The sequence below is a fragment of the Danio rerio genome, chromosome 15 (genome assembly GCF_052040795.2).
Source record: "Danio rerio strain M-AB ecotype USA chromosome 15, GRCz13ab, whole genome shotgun sequence".
NCBI classification, from domain to species: domain Eukaryota; kingdom Metazoa; phylum Chordata; class Actinopteri; order Cypriniformes; family Danionidae; genus Danio; species Danio rerio.
This window is the reverse complement of record NC_141035.1, coordinates 32,150,935-32,174,202: the sequence shown is the minus strand read 5'-3', so window position 1 is coordinate 32,174,202 and position 23,268 is coordinate 32,150,935. Positions and strand designations below refer to the sequence as shown.

The window sequence follows — 23,268 nt, the reverse complement described above, 5'->3', positions numbered from 1 at the left end:
TTGATCTCCATTGTGTTAAAAAAAAGAATTAAGTTTTTATTATAAGCCCATTATAAAATGTAAGAAAAAAATCTATTGAATTATTTAATATGATTAAATCTGTTTATTAATAATATGAAATAAATTAAGAAATTACCCATAGCAACTTTAATGTAACGAAAACTTAAAAAAATAATTTTGCTGCTTGTTACTCATGCAAATGAGCTTAACACAATTCTTGAGATTTTTTTGGGACAACTTAAATGTTTTTTGTTTAATCCACTTAATGTGCGATTTGGTTTGAGACAACCTTAATGAATTGTGTGGAATCCTGCATTTTTTACAGTGCAGTTTGTTATATTTACTTTCGATGGCACTCAATCAAGTTTGGTTTTAGGCCGTTCATAAGAAAAATTTTGGGCACCCCTGAAGCTGTGTGTGTGCGTGTATGCGTGCGTGCATGTGTATGGGTGATCCCAGTGCTGGTTTACGGCTGGAAGATCATCCGCTATGTAAAAAAAAAATGCTGGAATAGATGGGAGTTCATCCCACTGTGGAGACCTCTGAAACAAAGACTAAGCCAAAGGAAAATGAATGAATGAATAAGCAATTAGTATTTGGGGGCTGCACTGGGAACCTAAATTGTCACTTAAGTCAAGTTTTCTTGTTTTCAATCTGCCTGACAACATTTTGTTATTATTTTGTTATATACATTATTGCTAATTGTTTAGATATCAAAAATCCTTAAAATATATTACTTTCTGTTCAACAAATGAATGAGTTATCTACAATGATAATTAGTTAGTATTTGGTGGCTGCATCGTAATCCTTAAATAGTCATTTAACATGTCATTTTCTAAATCTGCCAGAAAAGATTTTGGTCTAGAAATCATTTTTACACTGAACGTCGTTTTGTTGGTTGTCTTCTGTAAATCCTTTGGCAGGGGGATTATGAGAGTCATTAGTTTTTGCTCAGACAAAAAAAAAAATTTAAATAACACTGACCCGTTCTGTAAACAAGGCAAAAACAGTGCAGCGTATTCACAGCATTAAAGTTAAACGCAATCTGTAATATCTGACCTTTACATGAACTCTGGATTGCTTTAAGCGTAGATGTTATTAAAATTAATTTCCAGGAAAGCTTGGGAGTTTCTTTGACACATGGCTACAGTGAAGTGTATGTGAAAGTGTCCAGTGAACTCACCAATTAAACTCGCTGTAGTCATTGTGGGCTTCCCACCAGAAGTAAAACCACACCAGTAACAAGGAGAAAGTGAAGAAGAGAATGAGGGACCACAAACACTCCCACTGGAATAGAAAAACAAAAACATATAAAAACTTTAAATAAATCTATATTATTAAAATAGCAGTTTACAATTCTCAGCTTTCTTTAGTGCATAATGTTGCCGTCTATGCATTAAAAACACCTGCAAACTCACAATAATCAATATTTCCAGCAAGGCCTAGTTGAGTTGGGTTAGTAGCGTGTTGTCTTGTCCGGCTGTTTACATTCACAGACATAAACACTGAACTTGCGTGTTTGTTTGCTTTTGACATAATTGGTGTGTGTTTGCACATTCTGGCAGTTGACTGTGTTTACATGCAGTTTCAGGAGTTCAAAGTGATGTTTTGTTTGCAGTTTGGAGCGTCCAAGGCACAAGGTGAAAAGGCCCCACCCTCTTCTTGTAAGAGGGCGGAGAGCAGCAGTTTATTTGCATTTGAGGCAACACACTGTAAAAATATTGAATTACTTTAAATTACCGCACAGCTGATTTCACCAAGTAGGACATGTTCCCAGATTAACATCTATGTTGATCCTGGAACAGAATTAAGGGATATGTTTACCGTCTATGTTAAGTTCAGGCTTACAGTTACAGTCTATGCACTTGTACATGACTGTTGTTGTTAACTATTATAATTTACAGTTATCGTTGTGTTTAGGGGTAGGGAATAGGCATAATTACATTTTCGAAAAAAAAAAAAAATGTTCCAGGATCACATTGTACTTAGCAAAATTATGTCATGCATAAAATTACAGTGACAAAACATGCCAAAAGATCATCTAGATTAGAGCTAGAAGACAATAATTCTAAATACTTTCAATTGGGTTTAAGATTTGAGGGGAATTTAATGCAGTGTTTCTGTAGAGCCTCAGGAAATGACTGCATACTCACATGGAACTCAATTAATCAGAATAGAGCTGCTTCAAAAGTGAGATCTGCCTTCATCATAGATTCATTAGCGTAACATTAGTTCTGCTCTCTGCAGGGTATACAGTATAAAAGGGTCTTTCTGTTGTCTCATTTCAGCTTTCTCAACTATTACATTAAGAGAGTGATATAAGATTAATATAATTTACACACATTTTACTCACATACCAATTATGCTTCATCGGTACATAAATCCTTATTTATTAACTGCAAGTGTCTTGCTAAAAATCAAAAAAGGGCTTGCTTTTATAATAAATTATGCAATAAATTGTCAACATCATTTAATACCATGTTACCCTTTATAGTAGCTAAAGCCATATTGGGATTTTTCTCCACTTTCATAGAATAAAACTCTTCCTATTAGCATTTCTCCCACATACATGCACAAGGATTCAAGAATACTCTCTTTGACATACAGTTCCATTTCAGTATATCATTGGCACTTCCCACGCACTTTTTTGTTTGCATTAAAGCAATATTTCTGCCTAAACTGATTATTTCTTTTTGAATGGACTAATGTTAATAACATTTTCAATTCATAGATTAAAATGGAAAACTGTTTGTAAAATTGCTATTTGTAAGGTTCAAGTTCTTGTTTAAATATATGACAAACAAATCATATTATTTATGCATAAAAAATATAAACAAAAATTTGAACAAAATATACTTCTAAAACACACACACACACACACACACACACACACACACACACACACACACACACACACACACACACACACACACACACACACACACACACACACACACACACACACAAACACAAACACACAAAGACACACAAAGACACACAGTTAAAGTTATTAGCTCCGCTTTTAATTTTTTTTCTTTTTAAAATATTTCTCAAATGATGTTTAACAAAGCAAGGACATTTTCACAGTATGTCAGATAATATTATTTCCTCTTAAGAAAGTCTAATTTGTTATATTTCAGCTAAAATAAAAGCAGTTTTTAATGAATAAAAAATAAAAAAACATTAAGGTTGAAATTATTAGCCCCTTTCAGCCATATATTTTTCTATAGTCTACAGAACAAGCCATTGTTATACAATGACTTGACTAATTACCCTAACCTGCCTAGTTAACCTAGATAACCCAGTTAAGCCTTTAAATATCACTTTAAGCTGTATAGAAGTGTCTTGAAAATATCTAGTCGAATGTTATTTACTGTCATCATTGTAAAAATAAAATAAATCAGTTATTAGAAATGAGTTATAAAACTATTATGTTTAGAAATGTGTTTAAAAAACCCCTCTTCTCTCTGTTAAATAGAAACTGGGGTAAAAAATAAACAGAGGGGTTAATAATTTTGACTTCAACCATATGTATATATGAAATAAACAAATAAAAATGACCTAATTAGCATAAAAAAATCTCTTTAAAATATTCTTTTTAAAATAGCATTACTTAATACAATAAAACTAAAATCCATTGGATTGCATTAAAAAAATAAATCATGTTTCTTGTTGCGAAATCAAAGGCAATGCAGAATGACAGCACTTATTGCAATAAGAGTTTCAGAGGAGACACAAAGTACTCGTGCTGTCAATCTTTTTCCTCATCACAACACAAAGAATGAAACCACAGTCTAACACGAGGGAGTAGCAATTATTTTTTTTTTTTCCAGAAACGAAAGATTTACTTGGCTCACAAAAAAGCCTTTAGAAAGCATGTATTAATTCCTAAGCCCCCATCATCCAAAAACACCTAAATATAGACGGATCAAGAGGATTATGGTCAATTCTAGGCAGAAAATATCACACACAAATAAATACAGCTAAACCTGAGATCTCCCACTAGCCTCGCAGCCTGTCTGAATGCACCAAATCAATAAACAGCATAAAACAGGTCAAATGTCAAATGCGGATTTGTTTTTTTCCGCAAACAATTTTCCGACGAGTTTAAAAATGACATCAGACAAAAACAAGAGGAATGTTTAGCACTGACCTGCATTGTGGGCGGATGCAAGGTCTTGCTATGTGGTCACTAAGGTACAAGCATGTGGTGCTAGGCAGCTGCTAATGGAAACTACTGTAGGCACAGCTTTTATTTGAATAGTACCAATATTTACCAAAAAGATAATAGCTTTCATGTTATGACACATAATTCATCAATTAACAACATTGCATTTCTATTTTCATATACTATGGTTAAAAAGTTTATATAACCACTTTTTAAAAACATAATTCATCACAAATCAGACTGCTTTGAAAAGCAAAAGCGCATCACTCTTCAACACTCTGCATAATTTGAAGCATCACTCACTGCAGGATGAGTTCACGAGAGTTTAATAAGAGTTAGGGATTTATTCATGTTTATTCATGTCCCTCATAACCTTGAACCGTAATGAGATGATAGTTGAGTGTATGAATTGATAAACATGGCTGAGTTTTTGGCACTGCTGTGGTTGTAGCAGCAGAACAGATTGCCATGACATCATCAGGGGCAGTGAGCAACAAGCAGGAGACATCTTAACAGCAGAGATTTAAAGCAAATTGTGCTCTAAACGAGAACGTTATCTCATCATTAAGCCTTGAAAAGCTTATTTTAAAAAGCGCTCATTTTATTCCTGCTGATCTGAGATGGCAGCAAATTAATAATTTATTGAAGGCAAAGAGGAATTTGTATTGCGAAACTAACAATTTCCATCTAAAGGAACACAAAACTTGAATATCGCTTTGTGATCATTTGTTTCCTCCAAATGGGTTAAAGAGAACAAAATCTTAACTTTATGATAAACTAGTGTCAAATACTCAAAAGACAAACAGAATTCGATGCGATAGGAGAAGCAACTGCGAGCCATTTTTATAATAAATTAATAATATAATAATATCATGATAAAACACAAGGTACGACACAGCAGTTTGTGTACATTTTGACAGAAAATATATTTTAATCATCACATGATCTGGGGATAAAAATAAAATAACATGACTTTTGATGCGCATGGTATTTGTTTTGTAAATGTGTTTCGATTATAATTGATACACATTTTTTTTTTAAGTTTATTATACTCAGTTGTGTTCATAAGATTTTTTTTAATATGAATTTTCAAAATATATGCATATATTGGCCTTTCAAAATTTTATATAAGCCATAAAAATAGTTAGATGGAAACATAACTACTAATTTCAAATTTCATTGAGATCCTTCCCTTGTATTTTGTCATGCTCTACATCACTTTAATGGTAACACATTTGTGCAATTTACAAGAACTACTAAATACAATACAATACAATATACAGTAGTACAATACAATACAAGTATGCAAGTTAAAAGGGTGTGAATGGCAACTAAGGTTTTGATTATAATCCTCGTGTTTTTGGTACAAAGCAGTACAGAATCAGTAGATACAGAATCAGTACACAGACAGTACTGTACGTTGAGATTTTTGGAATGAATTCGACCATATGAGCATTTACATGCAACAGTTTAACTGATGAAGTCATAAACAAGCTCAAAACATGTTCACTGTATTTTAACAATGCCTAATTCTTTTGTTTATAAAGGATAAACTGAGACATCTAAATTCCTTTGTTGTTTTGACATAAAAGTGGTCAAACATACAGTAACTACAATTACCTAAGTTTACATTGATGGGCACAATGTAATGAAAATGCAAATAAAGTTATGAAAATGATTAATATGCAAAAACTGTTGGAAAAAACATAGCATATGCATGTGAACAGGTTTAAGCTGGTTCTTTACTGCTTAGGACCAGCTTAGGACCAACACATGACCAGAAAAGAACCAGTAAGAACTAGTTTAGAAACCAGCAACCATATGTCACATGCCACTTAATATGCTAAGGGGAATGTTTTTTTAACAGGTTAATGGGCATTTTCTTCCAAACCTATAATTCGCCATGCCTGTTCAAACATTTGATAAGGAGGTAAAAACAGGAAAGACAATAATTATTAGGAAACCAAGTTAAAATCAAACAATAATTCCATTTAAAACGATCCCAGTAAAGCTTTGCACGGCACATTTGTTTTATTGCTGTAAAAGTAAACACACTGGACCCTCGCTAATTGGTTAAGGTGGGGTGACATGGCCATGGTTACACTCACTGCCTTTAATTAGCTTCATTAAGTTAAACAGCCTTATCTGATAATCTGAAATATGGGTATAATTACAATATCTCAGACTAAAATCTGCCAAGCTCTGGCTGCAATTATGAAAATTAGCCAAGAGCTTCTTTAGCATTTCCTGAGCAAACAACCATACCAAGCTGAACCAAACCCATGACAGATTCAAGCCTACAGAAAGCAAAAAGCAGCTTTTCCTATGAGTACCTTGACTTTGATGCCACAGAATCATATAATTTATTCATACAGTAAGAATTTTCCATGCATGCCTGCTCCCTTGAGGCATCAACCGTGGTTCAAAATCCCACTGACTGCTAAATATCCAGTGCACAACGGCAAAGGGCAAAGAACATGGGGAGGCCGGATGCCCGATGTCAGAGTGTGAAGGAGAAGCAGTGGGTGGAAGTGAGCAGAGGGAAAAATGGTAGTGGGAAAGGTAGTGGAATAGCAAAGCAGCAGTCCCTGAGGAGTACATCCCATCAGAAAGCAAGGTGCAAAAATCAGGTCCCTTTTTGCACAGTGGACTGACCTGATGTGGAACATAATCCATTACACACTGTACCAAAAAAAAAAGAAGAAGAAAAAAAAGATACACTTTCTTTTCATAGTGCACTTATTTTACTGGTGTGCAGGAACACTTTTCAATTATGCGCCTCAAAAAATAACCTAACTGTGAAGGTGTCAAGGATTATGCAAAGAATGAATAAACATGGGTTAGTTAGATCATTGAATAGACTGAATAGAGCAGTTGTAACAAGGCAAACAGGGCTGTGTAAATTCGCACTACAGTGTTGGCATTTGCGCAAGGATATTTTTGGTTCTGAGAGTAGTTTCACTGTAGCTCGACAATGCCTGAGAGTTATGCTCGGACATACCTAATGTCTAAACAAAACAGCAGTTATTCTTTAGAATAGTGAACACATTCACTATTAAAGAGACCCTATAATGGGTTATTGAAAATGACCTTACATGTAACACAATTCTAAGTGAATGAAAACCTCCAGCTGAGGTTTAAATCTAAAAGTGCACCGTGTTTAAAACTATTGTATCTTTAATGGAATGCTTGAATAAATAAATTGAGTTGGGTTTGGATCTTTTGCCTGAACGTGTTGTCATCGATATGGCACATCACCGAAAATAAAGCGCCGGTTCTGGTAAAAACGTGCACGCGCCTTTCCCTTCAGACACTATCAGAGTGTGGAGGATCACAGGACTGATCATGACACGAAGATGACGATCACTGACACATGAAGATTCAGCTGTGAGCAATAAATGGTTAATGTTCATTTTCAATACCACAGATTAGCCAACCTAGTGGTGTGTTTGTTCCTGTCATTTTTTCAGATTTTTGATCTACGCTGCAGCACAGGATTCGCCGACCTTTTACTATTAAAGGAAGGAGCCGCAGAGAGTATTAAGTATGGGAACTGTAACAGTTCATATGGAGCAGTTTCTTTGGCACAGATTGGCTTCAAGCTAAAAAGAGGTTTCGGAACAAACGAATTGCTGAATAAATCACATGGTAGTCGTTGGGATAATTAGGTACAAATAAATACATATTATAAGACGATGAGAGTGTTTTTTGACCTTGCACGCATATCAGCTGGTTGTTGGAGCCCCCAAAACCAAAATATGACCTTTAATAATGCAAAATAGAGGCTCTTTAAGTACAATTTTTTGCCTCGAATGAATGCACTGCCTCATAATAGTATTGCGGTTGTTATAGTTGAGGTATGTATATTTATATGTGTGTGTGTGTGTTTTAACTATTACCAAGCAGCACATTTGCAATCTAAATATAATTTGTTAAAAGAACAACTTAAACACAAAAAAAAAAAAGAAAAACTCATTTACTTACCTTTCAATTGTTTAATTTGAACACAAAATAATTTGAAGAATGTTAGAAACCAGAAGCTATTGGTATCATAGTATTTTTTCTTATAAGGGATGTCATCAAATACAGTTTCTAGCATGCTTGAAAATATCTTTTGTTTTTTTTCAAGAAAAAAAGAAACGGAAAGGTTTGTATCCATTTAAGGTTGACTAAATTATGAATACAGTTTTAATTATGGGGTAATCTTCAATGCAGGTATTGGTGTTTACGGAAAATGATGTGTTGCTGACTCATTTCCACTTGAAACTACACTCCATTTATTTCCATTCATAGTGATTCCATTGATGTTATTTGTTATGTAAAATGACTGAGTCAATTGTGTGTAGCATTGTGTCGGCTGTCACAAAGTGTACTTTCATGAGCTGCCTTTGCAAATTTCAAATTGGGACAAAATTGAATATGTATTTAAAACATGAAATGTTATCTCAGATAAGGAAGGAAATGTTAGATTTACATAAATCAGTATTTAAAAGCACTGAATGCCAAGATCTCTGTAAATCAATACTTGAAAGGATAGTATAACTAAAAAATGGAAACCCTTGTGTTATTTCAAACCTCCCTTCCTGAAAAACATTAAAAAACATGAACTGTATGTCATTTGAAAAAAATACCAAAAATAGATATTTATTTTATTATTCATATTTTTTATTATTATAATTGCAATTTTAGTTTTTATTATTATTATTACTGGCTGCAACTTTCTCCAGGTTGCAATAACCATAACCTAATAATCGCCATGCTGACAGACACTGAGAGATTAAATCTGACAAGAACACCCATTGTAGGTCACCTTGCTCCTAAACACTCACAGATAAATTCATCAAAAGCATTTTAAACTGCTGCTCTGATCTAAATCCTGAATGTTTGCAATAGCACCGGAGAGACAGTGTCAAGAATGTAAAAGCACGTGAATCCAAGTTTAAGAAGAGAGCGCTGCATCAGACGGATTACTATGTGCAAAACCGTGTCTTGGGAACAGAAAGTAATCTCAGCCATAATCTGTATTCCAGAGGGATGGCGAGAGTTTAAGAGCCCCAGTTTGCTGCTGATGCTGTCTGAAGAGGCATGTACATGTCTGTGGGTTTCTTTCGATCAACCGGAGATGACAGTCTTCAGCCTGGGGGTGAACACTGATTGGTTGGGTATCCTCTGGCTGAATCTGGGGCGATTCTGTACCTGTAGTAGGCTGAAGTCACTGTCTGTCATTGTGCATCATGTCTGTGATGACACCTTGCCCTCATTGCTGACTGGAAGAGGCGAATGTTTTAGCATACTAAAGTGTTTTCGCCAGACCCAGAGATGGTGAAAATTCAGTGATTTACTTCAATTTAGTTGGCTCATATAGATAGTTATTGTGTATAAATGTTGGCAACCTGCCAGATTTGGTTACACTGCCTCGCATTCATTGTATGAAAAAAAAAAAACACCTTAAAATTTGTTTGGCTAGTAAGTTATACTACTGATTTGTATGGCCAAATTTTTCCAATTTGCTTTTAATATATTTTATCTTGTACTGAAAGCTTGGCTCCAAAATAAAATAAAATAACTAAAATAAAAATATAAAAATTATAATATAATATAAAATTAAATAAAATACAAAAAATTAAGTATAAAAAATTCAATAAAATAAAAAATAAACTAAAATAAAATTAAAAATTAAACAAATTAAATATACAATATAATATAATATAAAACATAAAAATATAAAATATATAATATATTATAATATAAATTAAAATATATAATAAATAAAATATTTTTACAAATTTTATTAAATAAGAAAATTATTAAATTGCATTTAATAAAAAATATATAATACAATACAAAATTAAATTAAATATAAAAAATAATTAAATTCAATAAAAAATAAACTAAACCAAAATTAAAATTAAAATAAAACAAAACAAAATAAAAATATACAATATAATAAAATATAATATAATATAAAATATAATAAATTATAAAATAAAATATAATAAAATATTTAAAGAAAAGGTATTAAGTAAAAAAATACAATGAAATAAAAATAATAAAATAAATAAATAAATAAAATAACAAAAAAATATATATAAAAAGCATGAACAGGAACTGTCTAATTATCCGATCGAATAACAGTGGTGTGAAATGATTCAGGATTAATCACATTTATTGTAACTGATACTGAGTTGTAAGACATACAAGCTAGGAGATCAGATGCACACATATACTTTGTTCAGATTTAATATTTAATAGTTAAGTTTGTATTTGTTTCATGGCATCACATTAACAAATGATTACCTGAACCTTCACTACAGTTCCAGGTTATTCTCAAAATATTTTGAGCTATAAAGTTTTTTTTTTTGTCACGTTAATTGCATATTTTGTTCTAACTCTTTATTGGTCAACCATGGAGTATTTTTAACACTTGCTAAACACTAGCAATGTTCAAACAGCAGCAGTTCCTGTTTGTAGGCTAAACAAATAGTAATGTATACAGACAATTTGTTATTAAAGGAATTGACTACCACATCCTATAAATGTTCTGTATGAATGAATGTTGGATGGTCGAAGTCAGCAAACACTTGTCTTGCGTAAATGGTGCATGTAAACCACACATTGGTTTTCTCAGTCATTCTCCATCAGAAGAAAAAAAAAAGATAGAAATGGGGAAACTAAATAGAGTATTTGAGAAGATCCTGAAAGAGACTGGAGTAAACTGCTTAAAAAAAAATCAAATTCTTCATGAGTAAAAAATAAAAAAAGTGTTTTTACTATCATTATGTGTAAAAGATTACTGGCAAAAAAAAAAAAAAAGCTGTCTGTCACTGACAAACAAAGAGGTTTTCAGGTCTATTATTTTGATTTTTATATTTTTTTTATTTATCTTTGGTGCTTTTCCCATTATTAGGATAAGACAGTATTTAGACAGCAAGGACAGTTGGAGAAAGACTATTCTTGTTGACTCTTCCAAAGTCGGCAACGCAGTAGTGCAGTAGGTAGTGCTGTTGCCTCACAGCAAGAAGGTCGCTGGGTCGCAGGTTCGAACCTCGGCTGGGTTAGTTGGCGTTTCTGTGTGGAGTTTGCATGTTCTCCCTGCGTTTGTGTGGGTTTCCTCAGTCCAAAGACATGTGGTACAGGTGAAACATGCGGTACAGATGAATTGGGTAGGCTAAACTGTCTGTAGTGTATGAGTGTTTGTGAATGTTTCCCAGAGATGGGTTGCGGGTGGAAGGGCATCCGCTGCGTGCTGGATGGGTTGGCGGTTCATTCCGTTGTGGTGACTCCGGATTGGTAGGGGGACTAAGCCAACAAGAAAGTGAATGAATGAATGTTCCAAAGTCAAAATTAAATCTAGGAGTGATCGTGCTTTAATTTTAAAGGGTGATACCCACAGACATAGTCATCACCAAATATAATTCAGAGGTAAGAATTTCTCATATACCTCATTTCAATTATCAAGGGTTATAAAAAAAATCTCTATTCTATATCAGAAGTGGCGTAGGTATTTTTTTGTAATGGTTCAGTGAACCAGCATGCTTTTACTTTTGTATTCGATAGGAAACACATATGCAGGATTCACATACGCCCAAATGAACTGAGCTAAGGGGTAAATTAACCAGGTTCCAAAACATCTAGCTGTGAAAGCACCCAAAAGGTTGATTTAGGGCGCATTCACATTAAGTACAGTTTGGGGATTGTCCCCAATTCCCTCTCCCCCTCGGCCTGCACATTGCTTTTGTTATCTACCGGACCCAAGCATGCTTACATCATCGATGCTGCAACTGTTCAGTTTAACAGGAAGAGGAGCGCTCTCTTTCAGCACAGTGAAGACTGCTTTAGCTATAACATTTTGTATTATTTTTAGTCCTTTAGGATGCAGTGACGCAGTCAAACACTTTGCCGAACTTTCACTCTCATAAATTATCATAAAAGTGTTTGTGCTGCACTTATTAGAAGGTTTCCTAAAGGTGCAGCTGATGTGCAGCTGTAAATAAATTTAAATCTTTAATAAATGATGACAGTCTGCGTTCATTGAAAATTAAGAATGATTAATTCTCAGGTGCGCTTACACTACAAGAATACTGCATCAAAGCCCAAGTGAACCGTGCTCTGGCACACCTTTTCCAACCGGGCCAGGGCCAGGGCCAGCCAACTGAACCGCGCCAGAGCCCGATTCAGAGCACTCACACTTCTCAAATGAATCGGGAAACACGCCTGGGCACGGTTCGGATAGCGTAGTGTGAGTGCAGCCTTTATACCTTTGCCTTATGCTTGGGCACAGCTTGCGTGTGTACACATAGCTGACGCTGATGCGCACCTCCCAAAAAATTTAACTACACGTCCCAACGATGACTAGCGCAAGCTATGTGATTGGTCGGCTTGGTAGCACTCACAAGTGTGAGCGGGACCAAGAACTGCTCAACCCCGTTGGAGTGAGTGTTTACAAGTGCCGAGACCCGTGAAGAAGCTACAGATGGAAAGTTTTGTTTTGTGTTTAGCTGATTATTAAAGTTGTTGCACATGCCCCGGTTCCCACCTCAAAATGAGCTAGTTTGAGCCACTTGTACATTAAGGTTAGCGCTCAGAAAAAACAAATCACCAGCAAAGAAACTCGACACACAGAGGCACATAAAAACCTCACTGCCAGCTAGCGTTTCAGAAGTGTTATTGCAGAGCAACACAAACAGCACGCAGAAGCATAAATGCACAGCCATGCGCAAGCCATGTGATGTGGGTCACACCGATCGCTCAACGCAGAAGTATAAACCAGGCTCAAGTCTTTTACAACATTGTTCAGCTGTAGATGTTTTAATCATGCTCCAGAAATAAATTGACTTTAGACAGGAGGGATGGGATCATGAATGGTCTGGAAGTCGGGACATCCAAAACATATGTATGTTGGCGCTGCTAGTTTATCCTCTAATTTTCAACCAATAAATGCAACCTTGATGAGTATAGGACACCTAGTCAAAAATTCCAAAAATAAAATCAGAGCTATCTCCAAATCTAAAAGCTAAACACATTTGAGCAGTAGTGCATATAACTGAACACTGTAAATCTACTACCACCATTGTATTTTGCAAGCTACATTGACACAGACCGGGCCCCATGGGAGAAAAGAACACTCCTGTTCACGTGTCCTTTGTGTTGGGATACGTAAATGGAAAAACTCTCAATAATTACTGAGGAAGGATCTATTTTCAGTGGAGCCCAGCTTACGGCTTAAACAGGAGAATCACACGTGTGTCTCCCACACACACAAATACACACTTATTTAGCCAGACACAAAGGCAGGCTCGGTATAGAATAATTCAACAGAACTGGTGGTATCAGACCCCTGTACGTCATGCTGTTCTGGGAATAACGCACAAAGCCTTTGTATTGAGTTCCACACCAAATCTCCTCGCTCCAGTGATTCCTCAGATTGAGTCTGGAGTCATGAAATATGGATGCACTTTGAATCATCACCAGCCTCACAGCTCAGAGTTTAGTGTGTCTCAGAAACGGTCAACTGTGGCAGCATGGGGCAAAGGTCAAATATTTATGTGTGAGTAAAGACTGCATATCCTGTTTCATTTAGAAGTGACAGGAAACTACATTAGCTGTGTTCATTCTGAATTGGTAGCACAGTGCATTGTGGTCCGTGTACGTCTTTCTCACTGGCAGACAGCTGAACTGGCTGTTTCTGTGGACGGGGTCAGGCATCCCACTGCGGACAGTCAAGACTGAGCTGAAATCGCTGACAGCACAGTACGAGCAGCTGAGAGCCAGAGAATAACAGGAAACCAGGGCACAGGCTTAGTGTCCTTTTGCGGAATTAAAATGGAAATATCTCTGCACCCTTTTTACTCGTTTTATTATATTAGGCATCGATCCAATGAAACACAGATTACACAGGCAGGATCTCCATCTGGTTATGTCACACTATGTTCTGAATCCAGAAGAGGTTAAAAAGCAAGCTCATGTAGTGTGTAGGTGGCAGCATGGTATAGCAATGGTTCTCCATAGAAATACCAAACTGCAAACAAAATGCTTTTCTTACTTTAGAGTTTTTGTCTTGTTTCTAGTCCACATATGTAAAAATTTGTCAAATCAAGGCAACATTCTCTTAAAAATATTATTATTATTATTATTATTATTATTATTATTATTTATATTATTATTATAGTGATACAAGCAAAAAAAAATTTTTGCTTTCAGAAATAAGTCAAAATTGATCCCTTTAAAGGGTCACAAAGCCCATTTTTTGAAATGTTGACAGTCATATATGTGTCCCACGCTGCTAAAAACACTATTAGGACACATATATTGCACAAAAAAAGTGAAAATTTGTTGTTTCTGCATTATTTTGAGCAAATTTCTTTCGATTTGTAAAGAGATTTTGAAGCTACGTCACAGCGATTAGATCCTTGTGTGTTGACTGGATATCTGTACCAGAGGGTAAAACATGACATCTTTGATCTTTCATCATTAATTTAAGTGATATACTTGGTTCGAACCAATCATCGCCCTCTATAGAGTGGAGGAACTATGACGTCAAATTGTATGCAAAAACCCGGAAGCGAGCATTTTAGCAGTTACGGTTCCCTCGTCCCAAAGTCAATGGGTTTTTTCAATGGGATTTCAGTTAAATCGCTTAAATAAGGTTCGTGGCTAACACAAACTCAGGATACTTTCACGTTTTATTCTACGACCTAAAACAAATCAGGTGAGGATTATCCGGCTGGACAAAACATGTAAGTGTAATGAACAGTGTTTGAACACAGAGCTTATTTTTTGTAATTTTCAAAAAACGAAAACAAGCTTATTTCGCTTTAAGGAAAAACTCACTTAATTTTGAGATATGGTTTTCGAAAAAACAAGACAATATTTTAAACTTGTCCAGTAAATGCTTCTTGATTTAATAATGTTTCGATATTTAGACTAGAAACAAGACAAAAACTAGTAAGGAAAGAATTTTTTGCATGTGTTAAAAAACCATGCATTACCGCACACACAAATTTTTTTAATGCAAAATCTAAATTATAAAAGCAAATCATACAATTTATGAATATATTTTATTTTGATACCAATTATGATTATAAATTATAAAAAAATAAAACAAATCTAAATATTATTCACACATCTATTACAACTTTGTCTAACATCATGCTCATCAAGGCTATGGTGGAAAAAATAAAAAGAATTTTGATTACTATTACTATTTTTTAAATACTTTTTTGCTTTAAAAAAAATGCAATAAATAAATACTTTATTAGGAGGTTGCCAGGTCTTTGCTAAGCAATTGCTAGATGTTTTTTTATGGATGTTGTAGTTTGCAACGAATTTTCAAACTTATATCCAGACTGATTCTTATATATAAACTTATAGAAACTCCAAATAATGGAGTTTACCTAGTATTGTATGACACTCCCCGTTTCGTAATCGACATGAATCAGTAATGATAAGACTCCAACTTTATCTTGGTTTCTCTGACAACCATCTCTCCTGCTCCTTTCAGCAACATGACCACGGTCAAAATCTGTGTCACCGATTTTCAACACAAAGTCTTCTCCTTTCGCTTCAGTCTCATCTTACAGCCTGATTCTCTGACAAGCAATTGTGTCCCAACTTTCGTCTCCCACAGGGACCTTTACAGAGAACATATCTGAAAGCAACAATGCTCTAAGGCAATTATCTCTCAGAACAAAAGTAAACATTTAATAAATGCACCTTCAGGACTTTTAGTAGCTTAATTAGCATAATTTAAAACACACACATATAAAAGACTGAATTACACTTGTTTGTTTTTGGTCTCCACAAATGCTTGGAGACATCATGGAAAAGGAAAATAACTAGATGGTGTTTAGTAGCATTTCACTCAGTGACATAAGAAAGAGTACACAGAACATAAGTACACATTCCCACAAAGGCCATTATGAGGCTATGCCATCATAAGTTGTAAAAATAACCCATCAAAAAGGCTTTAAGACCAAGCGGAATCCTCTGTTAGCTGTTGCTTCAGTGTGACTTCAGCTAATCAGTTTTGACCAATGCGAACAATTATTGTTCATGATTAGTCCTACATCCAGCTGTGCAAGAAAACATACTATCTGACATAAGTGAATCATCTTCCATTACTGACCTAATGTAAGTTTTAAAATAGAGAAAACATTTTACAAGTAACTTTAATTAAATCTTGGACCTTATTCTTAAAAGAAAAAATTACCAATAAAAAGGTGTGAAGCACCAAAAGCGGCCCGTTGTAAAATAAATTTAAATATTAATTTGGTTATTGTTGTTATCCATGAATATTCAAATGTACCTTTTTCAAGAGGGACTAGAAAAATCATGAAGCTCTACATTATTATTATTATTATTATTATTATTATCAACATCATCATCATTCATTTTCTAGTTGGCTCAGTCCCTTTATTAATCCGGGGTCGCCACACCGGAATGAACCGCCAACTTATCCAGTAAGTTTTTACGCAGCGGATGCCTTTCCAGCCGCAACCCATCTCTGGGAAACATCCACACACACACACACACACACACACTACGGACAATTTAGCCTACCCAATTCACCTGCACTGCATGTCTTTGGACTGTGGGGGACACTGGACCTCCCGGAGAAAACCCACGCGAACAAAGGGAGAACATGCAAACTCCGCACAGAAACGCCAATTGAGCCGAGGCTCGAACCAGCGACCTTCTTGCTGTGAGGCGACAGCACTACCTACTGCGCCACTGCTTCGCCATCATCATTATCATCATCATCATTATTATTATTATTATTATTATTATTGTTTGTTATTTGCCTGATGAATGACAATAGGCTACAGTTTTTAATTTTTAAGCTTTAACAGATTCTTATTTTTTCCTATGTAATAAGTTTGTATTTAAAAAATAAGTATTTGTTCACATTTCTTGATTCTAAATCTTTAGGAATTATTTTTGGTACATAAAAATGTGTGGTTATGATGACCACTCGATTTATTTATTAATAGATATTAAATAATTAAATAGAAAATGAAGTAAATAACTTCAAAAAGGTCACATTTTTGAGAAAAAAAAAGAACCTCCCCTTTCACCAGGCTGGCTACAGGCCTGATATTTGTATTTTAAAAGAATCAAAATAAACGGAGAATTCTAAATTTACTTGAACATTTGACATAAATGAGGTCACCATGCTATAAAACATCCAAGAAGTTTCCGAACACAACATTTTCACGTTAGTCAGCTAATATTGAAGTAAATCTGCCAAAACGACAGGATGTGAAAGGAGCAAGTTTATTATGTAATATTCTCACTGAACTCCACCTTCACTAAAGCTTTTACATCACTGCTTCGCTAACAGTGTAGTAGTAAAAAAAATAAATAAAGGAAGACATAGGTCTATGCAGCCCAACAATAAAAATGCTCTATAGAAAACAAAAAGCTGTGTTGCATATCTTGTGTAAAAAAAAAAAAAAAAAAAAAAAGTTGCATTAGCCAACATTAGAAAAAAAGTGTATCAACTATCAATGAAAAGTGTAAAACTGTATCAATTTAGTTCCAGACTGTGTCGGTAAGAAATTGTCTATTTTTTGGCCTTTTACAATGGATTTGTCTTCAAACAACTGCTGCATGATTAATTGGAATGAAATCTAGATCACAATTCAGCAAAAGCCGCGATTGTCTTGCACATCTTGTCAGAGATTCTCTTGCATTTACACAAATACACTACAGCCAATTTAGCTTACCCAATTCACCTATAGCCCATATCTTTGGACTGAGTGGAAACTGGAGCAAACTCAAAACTGGAGAAAACCCACACCAAAACGGGGAGAACATGCAAACTCCACACAGAAATGCCAACTGACCCTGCCGAGGCTTGTATGTGTGTGAATGCGAGAGAGCAGCCTTCTTGCTGTGAAGCAACAGCGCTACCCACTGCACCACCGTGCCACAAGTAGTACATCAAATCACTGGAAATCAAACACCGGAATATTAAACTGCTTCTACTGAATAAAAATAACTATTGAACAACTACAGAATCATCTCATAAAATGATTGATTTCAAACTATTGATTTAAATTACGAGGTAAGATTGGGGTAAACGTATGCTATTAAACATGCTATTTTCACATGCTTTCAGATGTAGCAGCAACACAGAGCCTTAGTTTACAGAGAAGCGATGCAAACAGCTGGCAAATTGCAAAATGATTATCTCAGATTTCAAAATCATGTTGGTTAAATTGTCTGTGATTTTTGTGTAGCCTAAATGGTCTGATTTTTGTGTAGCTTATATAGTGAACTATAGCTCTGTGCAGCAAACGCGGCTACATCTGAAAGCAGGTGCTAAAGATTTACAGCGGATTACACAGCCAGCTTTACTGACAAAATATGAATGAAAAATTGCCATTGATTCATTCAGCCCTACGAGACATAATTCAAAGCAGGATTTAAATTAATAAAATGCTGAGTATAGACCGGTTTCTCAGAACACAAAATTACCCATTATGCTTTGCGTGTATGCGCAAGGAGAATGCTGAGAACTTCTGGTCGGCAGCTGATGCGTATAAACGGTCACCTTTGGACAGCTTTGAAATGATAGTTTTAATCTATTTTACCTGCTTTTATCATCATCTTTCAACTAATACTGTTGTCGATCAGCGCCACCTCCTGGACTGATCATTTAAAAAATGGATTTAAAAATCTAATAGGATGGGAAACAACTGTCATACGGCATCTTCTGATGTTTAAATGAAGATTCGTCGATGGTAAAGTCAACAGTTTTTCTTTCTTTCAAATATATAACCAACCCAAACAAATGTAATTCTCCAAAATGTTTGACACACACACATAGCCTACTGTACTGTCCCATTAACACACTGATTTAATAACTGTGACAAAGTGAAAATAGTGACATTTTGAAATGACAGAAAAAAAAAACTGTGGTAAACACAACACACTAAATTAAACATTAACGGCTCGCGATTGGAATGAACAGCAAATTAGCCAGAATATAATTCAGTGAAGTATTGCATGTGTGTGTGCGCGTGTGTGTTGAAGAGCCGCTAAGCTAACAGCTGACAGGCCGGGGAACAACACACACAAACACACACTGTATTTCTGACTGCAGACACGTGAACTAGGAGAACGTTTTTCTCTCGCGCTTGAACCACATGACAGATTAAAACGGCATTAACATGCACTTTTCAATGTTGTGGGTCACAAAAACACTCCGTAATCCATGCAAAACGCTATTGAAATACGTTTTCGAAGCGCAAATTACCAGTTGTAAAAGCTGTAAACGGAAGTTCTAAACATTCTACCTGAAGACGCTAGTCGCTATGGCGCCCTCCTTGTAGCTGCCAAGAAAAAGGTCTATAGATGCGACAGTAATGTTACGCCACACAGCTGTGAGTTACAGTTATTACATGGTTATTACTACTTTGTTATTATAGACTGTTTGCAGTGTAGTGAGTATTAGTGGGGATGGCACTGTCCCCTCACAGCAAGAAGGTCGCTGGTTCAAGCCTCGGCTGGGTCAGTTGGCATTTCTGTGTGGAGTTCGTATGTTCTCCCCATGTTTGTGCGAGTTTCCTCCGGGTGCTCCGGTTTCCCCCACAAGTCCAAAGACATGTGCTATAGGTGAATTGGGTAAACTAAGTTGTATATAGTGTATGTGTGTGAATGGGAGTGTATGGGTGTTTCCCATTGACGGGTTGTAGCTGGAAGGTCCTCCACTGCGTAACGTGCTGGATTAGTTGGCGGTTCATTCAGCTATGGCAACCCCAGATTAGTAAAGGGACCAAGTCGAAAAGAAAATGAATTGATGAATGAGTATTAGTGAAGTGGCTTTCACACCAGATGCAGAAAGTGCTGCACTATAAAACGTGTTTGTCAATGCTGCATAATGCCGCATAATGGCATAAAAGCGTAGCAGCAAAGCACCATCAACTTGGAGCCAGTTGAGCAGTTCATGACCCCTTAAATCTAAATGCCATATATATATATAGGACGTTTGTTAATAGTATATACCACACCTATTTGACTACTAAAGAAGGCATAAGCTAAAAACCTGTATTCATCGACTTCCATAGTGGGAAAAACAAATCGATGGTTACAGGTTTCCAGCCTTTTTCAAAATATCTTTGTTTGAGTCCAACAGGAGAAAAACTCGAACAATTTTGGAACAAGTAACGGGTGAATAAATGATGACAGAATTTAACGTTTGGGAGAACCAGTCCTTTAATTTTACTTCTAAATAAAGAACAAATAAAATAACTGTATTGTGAGTATATCAGGGCCATAAAGCTGAACTATCTACAGCTGCTGAGCTAGTTAGCAGAAAAAAAGTAAGCAGAATACAGACCTGCAATGTTTTGATTAAAGTCTTCTAAAGCAGAACGTCCCCCCTCGTGGACTCTTGTCCTCGCTCACTGCATTAGGCAATGAGGATAATACCGTTTGTTGGCAGTCTTCAGGCAGCTCTTTCAACACACATAAATAACATCACAACTCCCCCGATGCTCAGCGCATGTCCTTTAATTAACTGCATGGAAGTGATATACTAGACAAAAAGTGCTTTTACTCATAAAAGACTGATCCTTACTTACTTGTACTGGATTGTATTGAAGCTTACGCGAGGAAACCACAATCAAAAAGACCCTCAGAAAGAGGACTATGGTTAATATGGCTGATAATTAATTAATTCTCGGTTGCTGAGGTTGATTGATTTTATGAACATCACCTAAATACATTAAAGTCTGTAAGTCTCTAATGAGCGGTTCACTCTCCCTTTTGTTTTATAATCAATTTATGCTCATTATTCTGTTCATTTCACATGTATACAGTAAAAATGTTCATTCAAAAACATTATAAAGAGAAAAGTTTTACTGTCAGTGGCTGACACTTTAATGTCCTGGAGTTTCTGAATAACCTAGTGTTCTCATATTGACACATCAGCACTAATGTCTATGCATTAAACAAAGAAGAATAAACATATCTTGATTACAGATAAAGGACACCCGGGACACAGCTGGATATGGGCTAATGAATGTCTGGCCTGACCCTATACTGCACAGTGACCCACAGTGACTAATCTGAACTTTGATCTTCTCAAAGTATTCTTGGAATCGATGACTCCTCATTTGACCCGTGTACACTTTCAAAACAGTCAGCAAGTGTGTATGTTGTTAAGTAAACATTACAAAGCTAAGTGCCTTTCTAAAGTAGGGGTATTTGATGTCACTGAGCACTAAATAAGATGATCCTTGTATGAGGGACTCCCATTCTAAAATGTAAAAGTTTTGTGTATAACGTTTGTGAATTTGTGAAACATTATATTAGAAATGGGACTTAAGTATTTTGTTTAGTTATCACTGTGTGTGTGTATACACTGTAAAACCCAAAATGTTAAGGCAACTCAAACAGTTTGAGGAACCCGATTGCAACAAGCCATTTGAGTTTAAAAACGTATCTATATGAGTACTGTGCACTTTCAGCATTTAAGTTGTGCGAGTGTAATGAGGTATTTAATTAACTCATTACCTTCAACACGGAGTTCATAACTCTTTTCAAATGAGTAGAATTAACGTTCAGTAAATATTGAGTTAACTACACTCAATTTATTTGATATTTGATCAGGGTTGGAGCTGAACTCTGCAGGAAGGTAGATCTCCAGGAACAGGTTTGTGCACCGCTGATTGTTACATGCCTGGGGGTGTTGCTCTGTTGTTTGCTCCTCCCCTTTCCGTTTTTATTTGCTGTCTGCTGTTCTTCTAAAATCTATGTGTTCCGATTGGCTCGTGGAGTTTTACGAGTGGATCAATCAGAAGAGGATGGGAGTCAATTAAGAGCTTCAGTGATGACAGATTGGGGGGATCCTTGTCTCTTGTCACTGCTCTGTCTTTCCGTGTGACATGTGCCTGTCCTGTTCTCTGGTTCACTTTAGTTTTATTCGTTTTTTTTTTTTATTAGTTGTACATTTATTCAGAACGTTCAAGCTAAATCTGCTTAAATCTGTTAAATGGGAAGTGAAAGTGAAGTACGTCAAGTGACTTGCATTTTACACAACCCAAGTTTATTCTCTGTTAATCCATCAGTTCGGAAGCAGGTGCTACCATTTTTATGTTTTTTCTAGTGAGTGCAGTTTAGTGAGAGGCGTGTAATGCCGAATGTTGTATTTTTGGATTTATCTTATGTTATTTAGAGGTGGGGAGTGTTTAGTTAGTGGGTGTTTAATTTATTTTCTTTGATTTGGCACCGCTTATTTTCATTCCCTCTATAAGGTTTGATGCAATTGATTTGTCTGGTTATTTTGTATTAATTGTACATTATTTTAAATTAATTGTAAATATACTTTAGTTGATTCATTTTTTTTTCTTTTTTATCTTAATTGTAAATTAAGCAAACCACTTTTTGCAACCTATGTTGTCTGTGTCGATCCATAGCAGCTAATGTCATTTAATGTCTCAATTTAAAAAATAATGTTTGGGTTATCTATTTTCATCCTCCGAGCCACACAAGGCGTAATACTGTATATTATACTGCATTTATTTCCAATTGTATTTATTTAAATCGACTGTTTTAATCTATGTTTTATTTCAATTCAATTAGGATATTATTTAGTATCCTATTATTTGAATGCATTTCATTTATTTGAAATGGATTTATTTATTTGAATTTATTTGAATGCGTTTTGTAAATATATTTTACACTTATAATATTTGTCTCAAAATTAATATTAATTATTTTGTTTATTAATTAAATTAGAGATTGTTTTTTTTATTTTTTTATTTCTCTATTAATTTCTATAGATTCCCCATCACTGTCCTGAGGCCCCCTAATGTTCACCACAAACCACTTTAAAAAACCCTTCTCTACAGGACAACAGATAGCATAGTCTGATTATATGGAACTAAATGAGTTTAATGACCCTTTGCTGATTTTGAATAGTTCAAATACCTGAAAAATTATTAAATGACTCACATCATCAAAGCGATCCATCTGACTGACATGTAAAGCAACCAATTGCTTGTTTTGATGAGCAGCATGTTTAATGGAGTATAAATGCAATGTTGATGTCCTTAAAAGACATTAATTCATTTTCCTTCAGATCAGTCCATACT

At 35.2% G+C, this 23,268-nt stretch overlaps 1 protein-coding gene across 10 annotated transcripts in view; it reads right to left on the bottom strand.

The window, feature by feature from the left end:
* The window catches only part of gdpd5b (glycerophosphodiester phosphodiesterase domain containing 5b), a 90,715-nt gene that overhangs the window by 38,445 nt on the left and 29,002 nt on the right, over window positions 1-23,268 (bottom strand). For all 10 annotated transcript variants that reach the window (XR_015509633.1, XR_015509634.1, XR_015509636.1 and 7 more), the window contains one exon: window positions 1,184-1,287. Coding sequence is in view for 4 of the 10 variants with exons in the window: in XM_087284386.1 (XP_087140512.1) it covers window positions 1,184-1,287 (104 nt within the window). In the remaining 6 variants the exon portion in view is untranslated. The remainder of the gene's footprint in view (window positions 1-1,183; window positions 1,288-23,268) is intronic.